The sequence below is a fragment of the Rhinolophus hipposideros genome, assembly GCF_964194185.1.
Source record: "Rhinolophus hipposideros genome assembly, chromosome: 14".
NCBI lineage: Eukaryota > Metazoa > Chordata > Mammalia > Chiroptera > Rhinolophidae > Rhinolophus > Rhinolophus hipposideros.
In genome coordinates this window covers 36,274,632-36,293,524 of record NC_138060.1, presented here as the reverse complement: position 1 = coordinate 36,293,524, position 18,893 = coordinate 36,274,632, and the positions used below count along the sequence as shown (strand labels likewise).

General features: G+C 42.7%; 1 protein-coding gene across 16 annotated transcripts in view; it reads left to right on the top strand.

Moving 5' to 3' along the window:
- The window catches only part of NEK11 (NIMA related kinase 11), a 184,641-nt gene that overhangs the window by 124,136 nt on the left and 41,612 nt on the right, over positions 1 to 18,893 (top strand). For all 16 annotated transcript variants that reach the window (XM_081072875.1, XM_081072877.1, XM_081072881.1 and 13 more), the window contains one exon: positions 2,403 to 2,563. In XM_081072875.1, coding sequence (XP_080929001.1) covers positions 2,403 to 2,563 — 161 coding nt within the window. The remainder of the gene's footprint in view (positions 1 to 2,402; positions 2,564 to 18,893) is intronic.

Sequence of the window (18,893 nt, the reverse complement as noted above, 5' to 3'; positions counted from 1 at the left end):
GGTGTTCAGCATTACAGGCACAACTACAGAATTTTATGTTAAATGTTAGTAACTAACATTTATCGGGCACATACCATGTGCTTTCCATCCTTTATATGATTTAATGTTCACAAGAATTCTATCAGATAGATGCTGTCATCCCATTTTACAGATGAGAAAACCGAAGTGCAGAAATTTTAAATAATGCTTGTTTTGGAGCTGATGGTAGAGCCTTGATTTAAATGCAAGTCTTTTTTGATGTGAAAGCCAGCACGATGAACTATTGTTTTTCAAATTGGAGTGAGAAATCAGTTCAGCAAGTTGCACCTCGCATTTGAAAATAAAGTGACTAGAATGCCAAATACCAGAGCGTATCATATGTGGTATGGGTAAATCTTGATACGTGAAACGTTTGTTTCAACTATACATTTACATACACACACACACATTTCTGTGTACTGGGCAACAATGTAAATATATTTTTTTCTGTGTCATAGTCAAGTTTGAAAGAAGATATTCTTGCCTGAAGGTGGTGAGGGGAGGGAGGAATAGAGAGAAAGAGGGAGAGCAAGAAGAAGAAAGTATGAATGAGTAAATGGATGAAAAACTGTCAAAAAGATAGAGACTGGATGGGTGGGAAAGGGAGTGGGAGGGAGTGGGGAGGGATAGAGAATGGAAAACTCTGAAAGAGACGGAGATTTGGGGGACAGGGGGAGGGGGAGGAAGACAGGTAGGAAGTCATATGGTTTGGGCCACCATTCCATTCAGCGAGCATATATTCCTACTGGGGGTCAAAATTGGAGACCTAAATTATTGTCCTTTTGGTAGATTTTAGTTTTCATACACTTCTCTTACTGCAATCTTGTCATTAGGAATGTAAGCTGAATAAAGATGTATAAAACATGGCCCCAAATACAAACAATCTATTTCTTCTGGTGCTCAGCTGAAAATCGGTGATCTGAAGGAAAACAGGCTGTGTGAGAGTTACTGAGAGAAAGTCTGAGATTCCCAACATGGCCCTTCTTAAGGAATTGGCAAAGGCAGTTTTGAATATACGAAATTTTTGTCTTTTGAACCAACTAGTTTTGATTCCACAAGTACTGCCTCTTATGCTTTGTGGGAAACCATATATGGCAAAGAGTTTGAAGTATTTCATTGTCAGGGAATTCTACAGCCACTAGGATTTTACTGTCAAAGAATTCTGAGATCAGTTAATGGAAAGTCCATTTGTACAGATGTGGAAATTAAGTGAACATATGTGTAAAGTTTTCCTATATACAGATGCTTTCATAAATACCATATTATTGTCTTCATAGCTACCCTGCTAAAGTACTCTTATGTCAGTTTCACTGGAGAAATTGGAACTCAGTAAGTTCAAATCCCTTGCCCTGTTTCTCATCCAAGAGGTGACAGAAAATCAAACCTTGATTCTCTGAACCCAAATTCCACATTTTTCTCATTAGTCAAACATTGGCAACCATGGATAAGAAACAGTGCTATGTACTACAATTTAGAAGAATGATTTTGTTTATAAGTCAGAGTATGGGGCAAAGCCTAAAATGCCCAGGGTTTTAATGTGGTAGAGTATTACTATGTGATTTCCTCCTCTCTCCAGGGATATTTCTCTATTTCTAGGCTCCCATTAGCAAATTGGAATTAATATTGCTATGCTTTTTTGTGATCCATTCTTGGCCTTTCTTGATTGAAGACCATTATAAGCCCCAGCTATATTCTTAGTGATAATAGTACATCAAGTAACTAAGGTAGCTACTTCTCCCCATTAGCTTAAATGGGTAGTTTCTTCCTTCCTTCCTTTGTTAAATAAATGCCCTATGGCTGTGGCTAAGTAGGGCCCCAGAATGAGCTCCATCTCAAAAGCCTTCACAGCCTGTGAGAAAAGAATTGTAACATTTTCTTCGGCTTGCCAAAATATCATTGCTGTATGTCTTAGCCATCTTGCCTGATCTCACCACTATATTTTCTTTAAAAATTAAATTCCCTGAAAGAGTGCTGATATAGTTCCACTACAATTGCCTCTGGAGAAACTTTATGTGGGTGTGTAATAGGGTCCTGCAGCCCAGGCATCTAATCTTGCTTTTGCTCCTAAATCCCCTCATTTGTCATAAAGATTCATGCCTAAACATGTTAAAGGAGGTCATTTCTTCTTGTTTCTTGGTTTTATTCTTCCATCTTCCAAATGTGATTGCAAATAGTGTCACTTCTCATTTCTTCTACTGGTTTCTATTTGCTGAGTGTTTATTACACTCAACCAGGTGCTTTCAGAAGCTAAGATTCAGCTCTACACTCCATGGAGGCTTTGTCAGTGCAAACAGAATACAGGTGGGGGGAAACACGGGGCATCCTAGCCTCATTTTAATTTTAATGATTGGTGGGACATGATTTCTATACATTCTTTATTTCAGGTATCCCAGAAGACCCACTTATAGCTGAAGAGTATTATGCTGATGCTTTTGATTCCTGTTCTGAAGCGAGTGAGGAGGGAGCAGAAGGCACAGTGTTCTCAGGACTGCAGGAAGAGGTCGAGGATGAGGAGCTGCAGCCTGATTACGGAACAAACCAGCAGGTACCTTCTGCTCCCCACCAGAAGTGGTGGGATTATCTGAGGTATTGTACTGCTTAGGCCGTGACTTCCCAGAGAGAGTCAAGGAAGTCTTCCCACCCAAAGTGGGGTATAGGGGACTAAGTTTGTTAGAAAGGCTCCATGTAGTAAGTCTTGATTTCCAAGGCCCAGGGGCAGGCAAGGGCCCCTATGGGATTCTGAGAATCTGGTCTGGACCATGTTGAGTGGAGGGCTGGAGTCCCCAGTCCTTATTGAGGGGTGAGGGGAGGTACACACTACATTGTACACTGAGGAGCACCCCATATACAGCTCCTGAAGAAACAATGCAAATGTCTCTTTAGCAGGGAGAAGGAGATTTTTTAAAATATATTTTTCTGCCTGGTAATCAGAATTCTGAGTCATGTCTCAGTGCACAAATTCGTTTTGGAGCTGAGGCTCAGAGATCCCGGGCTTAGGGGATGAGCTTCCTGGCCAATTTGAACCTCAGAGGGCCCATCCTTACATGTAGTGCTGAGGTCTCTGAGTATATGCCCTTGCCATAGATCTCTTTAACGTAGCAGTAGGCCATGAAACAGTCCTGGCATGTGATTTCTCTGGTGTGTGTCTGCAGGACAGGGGAAAAGCAAGAGATGTGTGAAGAGAAAGCAGATGACTTCGGGCAATTTATGATCATGTACTTCATTTTCTTCTTAGGCCATCACCTAGTAAACTTTCCAGTTCTAAACTTCCATAAGGTAGAGGAGCTTTTTATTAACTGGGAACCATAAAGCTAGTAAAATAAAAGTCAATCAAAGAGCACCTGTGTCAGTGGAAACCTAATTCAGGAGGATTGTTTTGGAGCAGAGAGAAGGTTGTGCACAATCCATTCCACCATTTCTAATGAAGACTAAATAATGTGTCATAATATTCAATAAATAAAACAAATAAGAAATGTTCTTGAGTTCTGTATAAGAAAAGGAAAGAGAAGGAAACTAGAATGGCATGGATACATGGGGTTTGGTAGTGAATGGGATGAGAGAAAGAGAAGGAGAAAGAGTAAAAGGAAGAGAAAGGATGAGAGAGAGCTTAAGACATAAATATATGAAGAGAACAAATAAATGAGAAAAATACAGTCTGGCAGGGGGACTGTTCAGAATGCCAAAATAAAAACACTTTACTTGTACCATTTCCACATTTTCCCCAATGGACTCTAGTGAACAATAGCACCTCCTACCACAAATTAAAATACAATTTCCATTTGCTTGTGTGCCACTGTCCAAAACAACTGAGACAAATATGAGTATTGTTACAGAACCATCATTCTGTGCTTGTGGTTGCCTAACAATGATATATAAAACATATACTCAATTTTTGGCCAAAGCATCAAGTGGTAAAATTTTAGCTACTAATATTGTTTACTTAAAAATGTTTTTTAATCAAATAAAACTGGCTCAGAAAACCACAGGAATAAAATATATGGCAAACACCACCCAGGTCAACAAATAGTATATTGTTAGCCGCTCCAGACGTCTCATCTTTGGCATACTTGTTAGAACATAGGGTTGGAAATCAAACTGCCTGCATGAGTCTAGCCTTGGTCATCTCCAGGTTGTGTGACCTTGTGCGAGTTACTAAACTTCATTGTGCTTCAGTTTTCTAATCTGTAAAATGGGAGAATAATGGTTCCTACCTCAGAGAGTAGTTTTAAGGAATAAATGAAGTAACAATGTAAAGGGCTTAGAATAGTATCCAGAATTTAATAAAGAAATTATAATGAGATGTTAGTTTTTATTATGAAGTTACCCAGCCATCTTGTGGCCTTTTTATGATACAGCCCAAACTCTTCAATGTTCAAGTGAGATTTTACAACTGTAGTATAAAAAATATCCCTTCTTATTTCTTGGAGCTGAAGATAAAATGTAGGGCAGCAATTTTGCTCTCTTGGCTGTGCCTCTGTCACATGATAGATTGTGATTGATTTTAAGTAATCTATCCGGACAAGATGCTAAGTTCTGTCACGTACATGATGGTATTTTGTCTCACAAAACCCTGTTGTGTAGTTATTCTTATGCCCGTTTTCCAGATGAGGAAACTGAATTTTCCAAGAGAAAAGTTACTTCCTGTGGCCACACTGCTACGGCAGGATTAGAACCATACGTCAGGCCCAGATCTGGCACATTCCCACACCAGTGGTTTTTCTAGTGCAGAAGGTGTAACCTCTCTAGGATGAAAATCACAATTGAGTAATTTGTATAAGAGACAGGTAATTACAACCTCATTTGTTTTTCCTAGTAATTTGATAAAATGTTGCCCTCCCTAAAAGTGTGGGTTTGCGATGAGTGTTGACCCTTCCCTTTTTAGGTTATTTGATTAGCACACACAAATTACAGTTACCGAGTTCCGTTCTGAGACCCGGCCACTGTTGGCTTTGTGAACTGAGTGAAACCTGCAGCCGTCTCGGGGTTCACCTCTTCTCCCCTCTCCTCAGTCTGGTCCTTGACTCCTGAGTGTGCCAGGGTCATTTAGGTGATCGTCATACTCATGGTCTTTATGTGAATATTCAGATCAAAGGTCATTCCCCTTCCTTTGGATGGGCTAAACGTCACGTAGTTTTTCTTTTGATGGAAGAAGAGCTTTCAAAAAGAAAAGCAACCATGGGCTTCATTGGGATTGATTGCTGAGTCCCTTGTGCCACCTGTGACTATCTTTTCAGCAGCTGTGTCTCCAAAGCACAGTTTTGTTAAGCACCTAATTGCTGTTGATCGTCACTTGCTTCTCTGCTACAATAAGTAGAGCACCAATAACACCGTTCTCATCGTCATTATCATACTGTTGACAGCTCTTCTCTGAAGTCCGCGGTCACTGAATTGGAACCAGTCTCTTAGATCTCAGGAGAATGGAGTTTATGGCTGACATCACAACAGGGCTCTCAACAGTATGTGTGGGACCTGTTGCTGAAAAGTGTTTCGTGCGCTCCAATGGACACGTCGTAGGGCTGCAGACTCGTGGGTGTTTTCGTAGACCTTCCTGTCTTTCCCTCACTGCCTCGACTGTCACTCCCTGCCCTCCATCACTAATCAGTGCGCACTGGTAATACACATACTAGCTGGACCACAGTGAATTGACATGAGATCCCTCGGGAAAAGCTCTGTGTAATGAACGTGGCTCCTATCAATGCTTCTTTTAAGGCTCTCGTTCTTGCTAACATGAAGGGCTGCAGAGGCCCGTTTTCCCAGCTAGTTCTGAAGTTCTCAATATATTTTCCCCAAATCCTCCAATAGTTTTTAAATTCTCTCTGCACGGTGAAGCATTAGAAAAAACAGGAATGATCTGCTTGGAATGGTGCTGCTGGGACAGAGAAATGGTCACAGTGTCAGCAAGGCCTCCGATTTGCCTGAGGACTCTTAGGTCAGGTTGTCATGACAGTAGGTGCCTCTGTTACTGGAGTCATTCGTTTCACCAAATCGTAATTATACGCGATAACAGCTAACATTTCCAGAACCTTCATTCTACACCCAGTGCTTTACATGCAATGTCAGTTCAGGTCTTCTAGGAAGCAGATGACAAGACAGAATTAGAAATAAAAGAGAAATGCCTGTCAAGTAGGTGGGGAGAGCCTCAAACCTGATGCTGGTCTACGTCTTTGAGGGGAAGGAAGGAGGATTGGGTGAGCGCCTCTGCCTGGGGTGCAGTTCTGAAAAAGTCTAGCCAGGCCGATAAAGAGCTCCAGGGCACACTGCTTGTTAGAGGAGCCCTCGCGGGGTGGGAGTGGCCTGGCTCTAGGATTCCCACCATGCTCCCACTGGCTGGGAGCTGCCCGGGACCAGGGTGGCCTTGGTTGCCGCAGCCGGAGGGCATCAGCTCACCACAGCAGCAGGCTTGCCCTTGAAGAGATATGTAAGTGGCACAGCTCTGTGGCTGCACAGACACGTTATTTCATTTCATTCTTGCAACAACTTTTTGATGCCTGTATTCTAGTTGAGTAGCATCAAACTAGAATTTCACTAGCTGGAATTCAAGGTGAAGGTAGGAGAAAGGAAGAGACCATGAGGTAGGGACTTTAGGCAATTCTGCCCCTGACATTTCGATCAAGAAGTGAATGCCCGGAGTGAAAGTGAGCTGAGAGCTGTAAATCCAGAGCCAACCCTGCCCTCCCCCCACGCCACTCCCCTGCCCACTGCATCTCAATCCTTGTGTGTCTCTCAGATTGTGAACCTCTTGTTGCTTTGAACTGTTGCCCTAAACTTACAGGATTTGAAGATGCATGTTTTTCATACAACACAGTCCCTAAATGTAAGTCAGCTATTTCATTCGGTGCTCCAAAAAGAAACAGCAGAGAATATTGGTGTCTGATTGTTGCATTAAGCACTGACGTTAAAGCCCAGGTCCATTGAAAGATGAGATTGCCGTGATATTCTAGCTTTGCTCCAGAGGAAACTGGGGCTTAGCGAGGTGAAGTAACTTCTCCAAGAGCTAGACCATCGGATTTTCCTTGCAGCCAACTCCTTGATACAGTCTTCTCCCTGTCCAACTGAGTAGACACGCGGCTGGAGGGACCAGCCTGAGTGACCACTGCATTGTCTGGTCCTCTGCTGAGACATGCTTTACTGAGTAGAACGACTGAGATACGGAGAAGGCCACATGTATAGCACTTCTAGGAAAAGTATTGAGTTACGAAAATTAAAACAAAAAAGAGCCTGCCTCTCACATCTGTTACGGGATGCAGATTTCTCTCCTCCTGCTGTGTTTTTATAGAAGGTGCCAGAACTTTTGACTCCAAATAGTAGGGCTGATTCACCTGCTCTTTATAAGATATGACCTAATTAATTTAACTTCATACGTGGGAGGATACACTTTTTGTCTTGAACTAAAATTAGTGGGCATAAGTTTTACCGTGTTTCCCTGAAAATAAGACCTAGCTGGACCATCAGATCTAATGTGTCTTTTGTAGCAAAAATTAATATAAGACCCAGTATTATATTATATTATATTATATTATGTTATATTATTATACCCAGTATTCTACTTTATTGTATTGTATTATATTATATGTTAGACCCAGTCTTATAGTAAAACAAACCGGGTCTTATATTAATTTTTGCTCCAAAAGACACATTAGAGCTGATGGTCCGGCTGGGTCTTCTTTTTGGGGGCACACAGAAGCAGCCAGCCTTGCTGCAGTGTTAATGCCCACTAATGGTCTGATGGGCCTTCCACAGACCCAGTGTGTGTTATTCAAAGGTGTGACTTTGATGTGAGTTTCCACACCCATGGAAACCATTTCAGCCCTTATTTTGTCATGGTTGTGCCCCCTTCCCTCTCTACCATTTCTTGTCCGGGTAAAGTATAGCCCATTGTTGGTCAGACAGACCCCAGCAAAACCTTGCTGTGGCATAGCCCAGTGGGCTCTGTATAAAGCCACAGCCCCTAAATCTTTTAAATGGAATCCACTGTTGGGTTTAGGATAACCCCTACACTGTTTGCCCCATCACCAAAGTATGGAAGGGAAAGAGGGAAGGCGATAGGGTTGGTAATGACAGAGCAAAATGGAGCAGCAGTGTAAAGAATGTGTACGTTCTTTTCAGTGGGGGGAGTGGGGGGTGGGAGGTCAGCAGCTTCCACTGCATTCCCGTTGGTGGGTGAGCAGAGGGCCACAGGCGCATGGGGCAGTGTGGGGACAAGGACCTGCTGTGCTGCTCCTGGAGGGTTATGCTGATTTTTACAGAGCTCATTAGACTAGATGGAAAGGTACCTTTGAGGCTTTGCTCTTCAGCAGCCCCCACCACCACCACAACCGCCAACACCAACTCCTGTCTGCCCAGCTATCGTCAGAGCTCAGGTGCCCTGACCATTCAGGGCACAAATGAACCTGCTAAAAAATATGAAAATCCTCCTAAGCAGCCCTTGCCATTGAAGTCCCACCCCACTATTTTGCGATTCATTTACATGGAGAAATTTAATTTTCTGAGTATTTTATTCACCTGGAAAGAGAAAGTGAATATCATTTCATGGTGTCTAGTCTAGGAGGAAAGGCGTGTAACATATCTGGGGCCTCGTGGGAGGTGCTGTGCGTCCTACATAACTTGCTGATTTGGAAGCCCATGGGTTCACATTATACAGAAAAAAAATACTTGTGGTTAGTAAAACGGAGCCACCCTGCAGCATGTTATGTACATACACAGTGCTAAGCCCTTTATACCGCATCCCATTTTCTACTCACAAGCACTTTATGGGGTTAACATTTTCCATCCCAGGTACCAATGAGAAAACGGTAAAGCATAGAGAATAACTGTTTCAACCTGGGTCACCCCGTCCATTGATGGAGTGAGGACTCAAAGCAGCAAATACTCGTGTAGTAGACATTTTGGGTAAGTAGAGGACGAAAGGTAGAAATTAGTAAAGCAAAAGAAAAGGAGATGCTTGGGACCTAAGGGACAGCTCCAAAATGTGTGAAAATGGAACATAATCTGATGGTTTCAGATCATATTTAAAATATAGGACCACGTCTTCCACTGGGGAAACCTGTGGGATTTAAATAGGAAAAAACTAGAACTGGAGGCAAAAATAGTAATCTGCAATAAAGTGTGGATATCATGAAGGTTACTGTTTGGAACATGAACATTCTTTCTCCTTTTGTTCCAGTAAACCTTCCTTAAATTGCAGGGCTGTCTGCCCTAGTCTGTTGGACATGTGATGTATAAAGAGATAAGTAGTTAATCAAGAGCAAGTGAGCTATTGGGAGGCAGGGGATTGATTGGAGGCAGGCTCCCATCCACTCTGCTGGAACACTGGAAACCGATTACAGCAAAGGGATTACCAGCCTCAACAGCTGAAAAATCCACTGCCCATGTTTTGGGTAGGTGTCATGAGGCCACCGTATCCCCTCTGCTTTCCTTTTGCTTCTCTTCATCGTTCACATTTCCAAACTCTGTAATCCAAAATGTCTTAAGCGTTCTGTACTGGATAGCTCTGAGTGTCTATGAAACCCTAAAGCAACCCCACAGATACTGACTTGCTGTGAACCTGGGCATTAATACGAGACAGCTGCAGTTAGAAGGTTTTCATCATGCAGAGTACACAAGGCATTCGCAGTGACATGTGGACACACTGACAAGTCACGTTTCGGCGATTCTGTATTCAGTGACAGAGGTGTTTAGTGTTATGGGAGCCAGGGGGCTTGTTCACAGTTGGAGTTTTACAGATGTGGTTCTCTGTTCCCATCACTACACACGCTTTAAGGCCCTTTGCCTTGGCAGAAGGTGACCATCAGCAATGAGATAGGAGTTAAGATGTCACCTCCCTGATTTCAGGGTAGCCTCCACAAAGGTGCCACCGGCTCTGTCCTAGGGCTTTGTGCTAAACGGCGTCCTGTGTCGCCCCATGAATTCTGAATGCAGATCAGCAAGGGCTTGGCTTCTGGTGAGGTCAAACCACGATGTGAAGACTTCACCTGAGCGTGTAGAAGACGGATAAGGTCACCTTGGTGTTTTGGTCTCTGTAATTTAGTGACATTTTTTCAGGGCTGTTTGTGGATATGGTTTGAAGGAGAATGGAATAGCTCTGTAAAGCAACTCTCAGAAAAGAAAGTGCATGGGTTGTTTGGATCATTTCTACATCACATATTTGAGGGTTATAGGCACTGGATTTATGGTAGTGAACAAACTGACACAGTCCTGCCTTCATACAGGCATCTTACACCGTCTCGCGTATTTAAGTAGTGTCCAGACTGTCAACTCCCAAATACGTGTCTTCCATTCCTCAGTTCTATCTCTCAGAAGTCTAGATTCGCATATCCAGTCTGCCCACGAGTGGGGTTAGAAGTCATGCGGACTTCTACTAGACATCCTGAACTAAGCATGTCCAAAAATGAAACAACGTACCCCAACCCCAGTCCAAATCAGCTCCTCCTGAGTCAGCCTTGACTCACAGCCTTTCACTCACCTTCCACATCCAATCCATGAGTAAAGCTTATTGGCTCAACCTTCAAAGTGTGTTTTGAATACGGTCACTGCTTAGCACCTCTACTCCTACAACCAGAGCCACTGCCACCTCCCCAGTGGATTATTGTAATAGTTTCTAACTCGCCTCGCAGTGATTCCTTGTCTCCCTCAGACTAAAGGGCACAGTCTGTACAGTGGCCTTCCATTATCACTGACAGAAGCGCTCCATCACTCTAAGAATTGCTCTGGCTCACCCCGCTCCAGTCGTCCTAGCCTGCTTCCTGTTTCTGGAACACACCAGGCATGTTTCTGCCTTTAGAAGCCTGGAATACCCTCTCCTCCAGATACACACATGATGTGTTCCCTCTCTCCATCCGAGTCTCTGCTTGCTTACGTGTCATCTTATAGCGGAGGACTCTCACTACCTTATACAAAATAGCACTTGCTGGCCTGCGAATTCCCTCTTCCATTTCCCTGCTTTATTTTTCTCCATTTCTCCATATCACCATCTGACTTACCACTGTTTATTTGCTTATTCATTGATGGGCTGTCTCCCCCTACTAGAATGCAAGCCATTCAGGGCAGAGATTATTTGTTTATTTTACTGCTGTATTCCCAGCACCTTGCACCTTGTTTAGCACAGAGCAAATACTCAGTAGATATTGTGGAATAAATGAATGAATGCCTGCAGCAGACAGTCTGCATACCGGTAGCCAGTAAGCCAGGAAATGAACACTGTGTTTGTGTGTGGAGCGGGAGTGCGTGGAGACCTACTAAGAGGGGAGCCAGGGAGAGTGTCTGGAAGAGGACTTTCAGCTGTGACCTGAAGGATGGAAAAGGCCAGCCCCTCCATATAAGGAACTGGAGTTGGGAGAGGAGCATTTCAGAGAGGGGAAGACTATCCGGGGAGGCCCTGGGCATGAAAGCGCTTGGCAAGTTTGAGAAATTGCAGAGTGGGCATATTGACGATTTTGCACAGGTCAGGGCAGCGGCAGCTACGTCATGAAGGTCTTGTAAGAAGAGTGGATTTTCTTTTAAGTGAAAGGCCAATCCAGTGAAGGGTAACTGAAATTAAGCCTTAAGATGAGTCTACGGTGATAGAAATCAGAACCACTGTGGCTGAGAAGGGTGGGGATTGACTGGAAGAGGGCATAGGGAACTTTCAGGGATGAGAGAGGTGTTGTTTATTTTGTCGTGGGTGGGGGCTGCAAGGGTAATTCCTTTTTTAAAAACCTTACTGTACACTTAGGATGTGGGCCTCTCACTGTGTGCACATTTGGTCTCAATAAAAATATATCATGAACTGTGTCATTAAGAGAAGAAAAATCACAAAAAAATTACAGCAGAATTGTGACATTCATAGACATACAATGATGCACATAAGTCCTTAGCCTGCAAAATAAGGCCTGTTTTTCGGCTGCCTGTGCATGACTTTTCAGCTTCAAGGAGGTCCTGGGTATACTCAAATGAGGTCCCTCAGGAAAAAAAAGTGAGTCCAAAGGGTGCGTAGGGAAGAGGGTGCTGTATGCTTTCATTTCACCCTGTGGGATGACTCTGAGATCAGAGGTGACCAACAGGTGAAAGAAGTCAGTCCCTTCACACCCTCACATCTGCTGACGTGTAAGCGCCCCTTGAATGAGAGCTCGTGACTGGGGGTCTGAGTAAGAGGAAGCTTCGCTGAGCTCCTGTCTGTGGCCGGAGCTGTCGTGGATGATCATGTCTCCTCTGTACATATATTTATAGATCTCTGTCTGCTGATGATTGTTCACCGTGTCGGGCCTGGCAGCACAGGGTGAAGGCAACCATTTCCACTTATTCTGAGCCGCTTTTAGCCACTGGAAACGTGAGACACTTTGTAGCTGTGAAGCTGTCTGTCTGTGCTGACATCTGCCCAGCCTTCTCTGAAGGGCCTTTGGGAGGCAGCATAGCCTCCACCTGCAGGGAGAGAGTGCCTCAGGTAGACAGATGGTTGAGTTTTACCGCCTCAAAGTGTGGGAACAGGAAGCAGAACCCTCTGGGAGGCTCCTGAGAATGTCTAAAGATAGATGTACAACCGCTAAGAGGCTGTGGTGGCCAAACTGAGCCCGCATCCCACACTAAGGTCTTATGGCAGCTAGTCACCATTCATTCATTCATTCATTCACAACTCATTCCTCAAGGGCACATTATTGTATACCGATTTCTATTTTTACTGGTATCGTTTCTAGATCTCTTCATCCACATATTCAGCTTCCAAGAGAGCTGCGTGAATTGTTTTCATTTACCTACCTATTTATCTCCAACTCTTCAAGTTTCAGAGTTGTTCAAAACTTCTCTTAAACAGACACTTTGTTTCTTTTTAGCCAACTTACAGTTCTTTCTCATCTAACAAGAGGGAGACATTCACCGGGGAAAGCAGGGTGAGGGACGCGGCCTCATGGTCTCTCTGCCTTGCCTCTGTTTGGCTTCTTCCTCCCGGGACTCAGCTTCTCCGTGAGTGGGTTCTTATTGCTTTGTTCCCCCAGGGGAACGGCAGAGCCTCTTTTCTTTCCTTGTTTCACCTTTTTCCCCCCCACTGAAACCCAGTTGCAGCTTGAACTGTACACCACTCCCAGAGTCTCTTGGATAAGTGACTGCCAGCCACAGATTGAGAAACAAACTGCTTCAGAAAGAGATTTCTTTTCTTTTTTTTTTCTTAAAGTAATTGTGGTTTTTGGAATTATTTTAACCCTTTACACCGCACTTTTTTCTAAAGAATTTCTTTTTTTTTAAATTTTATTGGGGAATATTGGGGAACAGTGTGTTTCTCCAGGGCCCATCAGCTCCAAGTCATTGTCCTTCAACCTAGTTGTGGAGGGCGCAGCTCAGCTCCAAGTACAGTCACCGTTTCAATCTTTAGTTGCAGGGGCCATAGCTCACAATCCCATGCGGGAATTGAACCAGCAACCTTCTTGAGAGCTTGCACTCTAACCAACTGAGCCATCCGGCCCCACCCCAGAAAGAGATTTCCTCAATGGCAATAACCATTCCAACAGTGAGCAGAATATTAACCTGGGTTCACTCCAAGTTGCTATGCATATAGGGTGTATACCCAGCAAACATTTTTGAGCATTTTGTTTAACAAACACATATTAGAGTTAATATGTGCCGGGCATGGATCTATACACTTTACAAATGCCAACATTTAATCTTCCCAACAACCCATTTTACAGATGGGGAAATGGAGGCACAGATAGATTCAGTAATTTGCTCAGAATACATGATTGACACATGGCAGAGCTGGACTTAAACTCAGACAGGTTCACTCTGAAGCCCACTAGGCTGTGCCACTGTCCTTTGGTTTATTCTGTCAGAGCCTCGCCTGTGTGTCAGCAGCCACCTCTTCTCATAATGTGGATAAATCCTGCTGCATCCCAGACAGTCTGACCATCCTACTCCACTTGCCAGGGATTGGTATAAGATAAACATGCTATCAATTCTGGCCCCAAAGTGTGGGGAGGAGGGTCCCCAAGAATGCTTGAAAAGTGACACAGTAGGACTCTGTTTAAGCTATTTTAGGTGGGTTTTTGGTTACTTACAGCTGAAACTGTCCTAGATGATACAGATGCTAAATACAACTCTTTTTTTCTCTAGCAGGAATATTGGTGTAGGAATATGGTTACATAATTGTTGGATTTATATTTTCAAAACATCATCGAGTCAACTTTGAAATCAAAGTTTGGAGTTTTCAAGGGAGGCAATAATTCTTGTGGTAGGCACACATGACTCTATTTTGGGCTTGCCTCTAAGAACTAAAGAAGCAAAAGTTAAGATGCTGTGTAGTTCTAGTTTGGTATAAACCTTGTAACTACATTTTTGCTGCCACGTTATTATTGAGTTTAAGAATGGTTTTGAGAATTTGGTCCATTGTGTCTATCAGAGTGTTAGAATCCAACAAAATAATGCTCATAGAAAAATCATCCTTCTGGATTGAAAAACTGCTTTTTATACCACTGACTTCTTTACGATTGGGAGATTTTTATGTTTCCCGGGAGTTAGAATTCTCTCATATCAATACAAAGTTGACTGGGAAAACTAGAAGTGCTTGGCAATTACAGGTTGTTATTTCTTTTTTTAATGGCCCAAACAAAGGTTTTAGAACATTTAAAAAAAAGATGTTAACTCAAAGCTAACATTTTAATTGGACTTTTTGTTTCCAGTATATGTAAGACTCACATTATTAAAGTATCCGACCCAAAGAAGACTTCAATGTAAAATGTGATTCTTTTGAGTTTTGTCATCCTCCAATTCATCACTAACATACCTAGTGCTATACTTTGCACACCTAAATCCCTCGAATATTTCCTGAATGAAAACAGGAGTAAAGGGGAGACTTTGCTATTGTTTTAAATATATATTATATATAATAGTAATGCATTAGTATCTATGGTTTTAATGTAAATTAACAGTTATACCCCCCACTCCACCCTACCGCGCACACACACATTCCACTATTTTAAATGTAAAGTTCAGCGAAGAAAAGACGTGTTCTTGCAACCATGTAGGGAAGGTGAAATGTCTGAGTCTTCACACCTACACGCTCCTTCTTAGAACTCACCTTTATTTTTTCATGAGCGTAAGAGTTATGAAACACATCTACCTATAGTCAATTAAGTATGAACTCAGATATTCTGTAACAGAATGCAACAAATATCGTGGCTCCAAATATCATGACTCCAAGCTAGCACAGTGGGGATTTTGTTCTCCGGAGGATATTTGGAAATGTCTAGAGATGTATTTAGTTGTCACAGCTTGGGAGGAGGTGGGATTCTAGTAGTGTGGAGAGGCCAGGGAGGCTGGTAGTAGACACCCTACCATACACGGGACAGTCTCCCCCCCCCCGCCCCTCCCCACTGCCTCCTGACACAGAACCACCCAGTCCAAAATGTCAATAGGCCAGAAGTTGAGAAATTCTGACTTAACAAAATAGGTGCATGTAACAATTCCTTCCCGCTTAAAGTAACATTCACACTAACTGAATAAAAGAATGCTCTAAGGCAACCAGTCCTTTCTAGTACAATCCTGGTGGCAGGCTCATTAAAGATGTCTACCATTGAACTCAGTGCCCATATCATTCGTGTTGGTTAAAGGTTCCTCTTCAAATTGTGGTCCGTGGACCAGTGGCATCAGTGGCACTGGGGAACTTGTTAAAATGCAGAATCTCAGCCTTACCCCAAACTTGCTGAATCAGAATCTGCATTCTTAATCTGATCCTTGGTGATCCCTGCTCACAATGAAATTTGAGAATCCAGGTAAGAGAACTATGTATCTCCTAAGTGAAAGGGGGCAGCTAGATTTCATTCCAGACAATCATCAGCTGCTTTCTGACATTAACTTTGAGAACAGTCTGCCACAAATGTTTGCAGACCTCACCTCCAAAGCTGATCTGTGACTAGAAACCAGGCCAAGAATCCCACTTCCCAGGCACATGAAGCAAGACTGGAATTCTCCCTACCACAGGTGTAAGGTAGAAATTGCCCTGTGTAAGATTTTCCTGTTTACTGCTTCCATTGACCCCTAAGACTTTCCTCCACGGGTCAGCAACTAAAAGGAGAGTGAGAAATAAGTCTAGTACCCTCTGGCAACCATATAGTTATTACAATATCATTGACTACATTCCCTATGCTGTACTTTACATCCCCGTGACAATGTAGTTCTTAATCCCTTCACCTTTTTCACCTAGTCCCCCAACACCTCTTCCATCTGGCTACCATCAGTTTGTTCTCTGTTTTTATGAGTTTGTTTCTGTTTTATTTTGTTTTTAGATTCCACGTATAAGTGAAATCATATGGCATTTGTCTTTCTCTGTCTGACTGAATTTTAGTATTCAAATTAACACAGGATTTGACACACGTCTGCTACCACCAAATGTGAGAGTTATTGATTCTGAAACTACTGTTTCAATTTCATCCTCTGGTGTGCCCTCATGAAACAAATAATAATAAACCAAACATTAATTATATCTTTGGAGAAATGCATCAAAAGAAACAAACAGGCACTGTGATAGGGTTGACCCAAGAAGAGGTAGAAACCTAATTTACATAGATACTCAGAGAACCTCTGAGCAGAACATCGAGTTGAGCTCTGAAGGATGAGAAAGACAGTCCTCTAAATATGTGAGGCAAGAGCGTCCTCAGCCAAGGAGAAGACGCCAAGGTGGTAAAGACCTTGATGTGTTTGAAGGAAAAAAAACCCAATGTGGTAGGAGCACAGTGAGTAGGAGAGAAAGTGGAAAGAGAGGAGGCTGGAGAGACCAACAAGAACTGTATCACTAAGGGCCTGTGGCAAGCCATGACAGGATTCTATTCTATCTGGGGGGTTGAGGGGGGTCTGGATTTTATTCTACACAAACCACATAGTAGTAGTATCTGTTGCAAGGGAAATTGATGAAATAAACGATGGTGGCTTGAGCTAGGGTAGCTATTGGATCCTTATTTGTCTCGTTATAATAAGTGGCTTTTATTAGAAAAGACCTTTGTACTGGTTTCTCAACTTGGCTTCTATAATCCTACCAGCCACCTTATGGTGGAGAACATGCTCCGCAGGGGAAATTGATGGGGGATTTACTGCTGAAAGAGCAGTGAATCACTCCGAGTATAGGCAGGAACACCCTAGGGGCATATCCCTCCCATCCTGTGTTCATGTGCTCTCTTCCCTCCGATCTATAGAAATGGATTATCTGTCCCAGAATGGTTGGGCTAAGGCTGCGTCTGTCTCCCTTGTCTTTGTATATATTTGGAACATAACTGGTATTTAATAAATGGAATACAACTGGGTAATGAAGTGGCTGTTCTGTGTGTGTGTGTGTGTGTGTGTGTGTGTGTGTGTGTGTGTGTGTACTAAATCTTTCACCACGACTAGCTCCAAGGTGAGGCTTATTTAGTTAGAACTGGCTGATATGCAGTGTGATTTTTACAGCTCTGTGAAGACACCACCTGACTTCCTCCTTTGACATGCCTGCTTGCTACTGCCTAACCTTCTGCTATTAGAAATTCATTCCTCTGAAATGAGGTTATAGCCCTTACTGAAACACAAATATCCTGAGGTAACACATGAGCCTTATCAACCATCTTGGCTTTCATGAGTCTATCATCTCTTTTCTTGAGAGAAAGCAGATTTTCATAGAGAGGAAGATGAAAAAAGTATGAAAAAATTGTCACTCACTGTGGAGAAAATGCACTACTTAAGATCGTTGGAAATGTGAAGAAAAGGGCAAGAGCAGGGAAGGAAGAGGGTTTTCAAATGTGCACACTCTGACTCAGTAATTCCATTTCTGAGTGACTGACTTAAAGAAATAGTAATAAACATAGGGCGAAAATTTATGGGCAAAGATAGTCATTGCAATATTGTTTTTTTAAAAAGAAGGGAGAAAAAGATGAAGGGAGTAAGAAGTACAATTGGTCGTTACAGCCAAAGGGATGAAAAGTGCATCAGAGAAAATAGAGTTAATAATATGATAACAACTGTGTATGATGCCAGGTGGGGACTCGACTAAGGGGGGGAGGGGATCACTTTGTATAAATGTCTAACCTCTATGCTCTACACTTGAACCTAATATAAATATAATATAAAATGTCAACTGGAATTAAAAAAATAAGTAAATTGTTTAAAATGAAGCAACCTAAATGCCCAATGATAAGGGCACAGATAAATAAATATGATACGGCTTTACAGTGCAATGTTGTACAACCCTTACAACTAGGTTTCTGAAGCTTGTTTAATAGCATGGGATGAAAGTCCAAACAAAGTGTATGTGTGTCTGCGTATTCTAGGTACGCCATACATACACAGTATAACCTCCAATGTCTAAAAGATAGATTTATGGAGAAAAGACTGACTAAATACGTGTGCATATTTTTGTGGGTGTGTTAATAGTGATGGAATTTTGGTGACATTTGTTTTCTTGTGATAATTTTCTATATTTTTCCAGATTAAAAACCAATATGAATTATCCAAGAACATTTTATTTTAAAATCTACCTACAAACATTGTTTAAAAGGTGAGATTGCCCCAGATACCGTAGCTTTCTCTGTGGCGGCTAGGCAGGCGTTTCTCAGTATCATGTTCGTTGTAGATCCGACTGGACCTTTTCACAACAGCTACCCTTTACCCCGTAGAAGCAATTTCTAACGCACCAGCCAAATTACCGCATCTGTTTCTAAAAAGAAATCTAAGTGTTTGACTGAACTTGAATGTATTGGACGGTTTTTCAGAGCTGCGTCTTAGAGGTCCCTCCTGCCTCTGAGGCATGTTCCCGTTACAGAAGGGTCGGTGGTTAAGGAGGAAGGAGACCCAAAGAACATCTAAATTCATCAGCAAAGGGGCCATTAGGTTATTTTCACAGCATTTGAAAATCAACTTCCTGGCGCTTGGCTGAAATAACTGAAGGCTGGTGG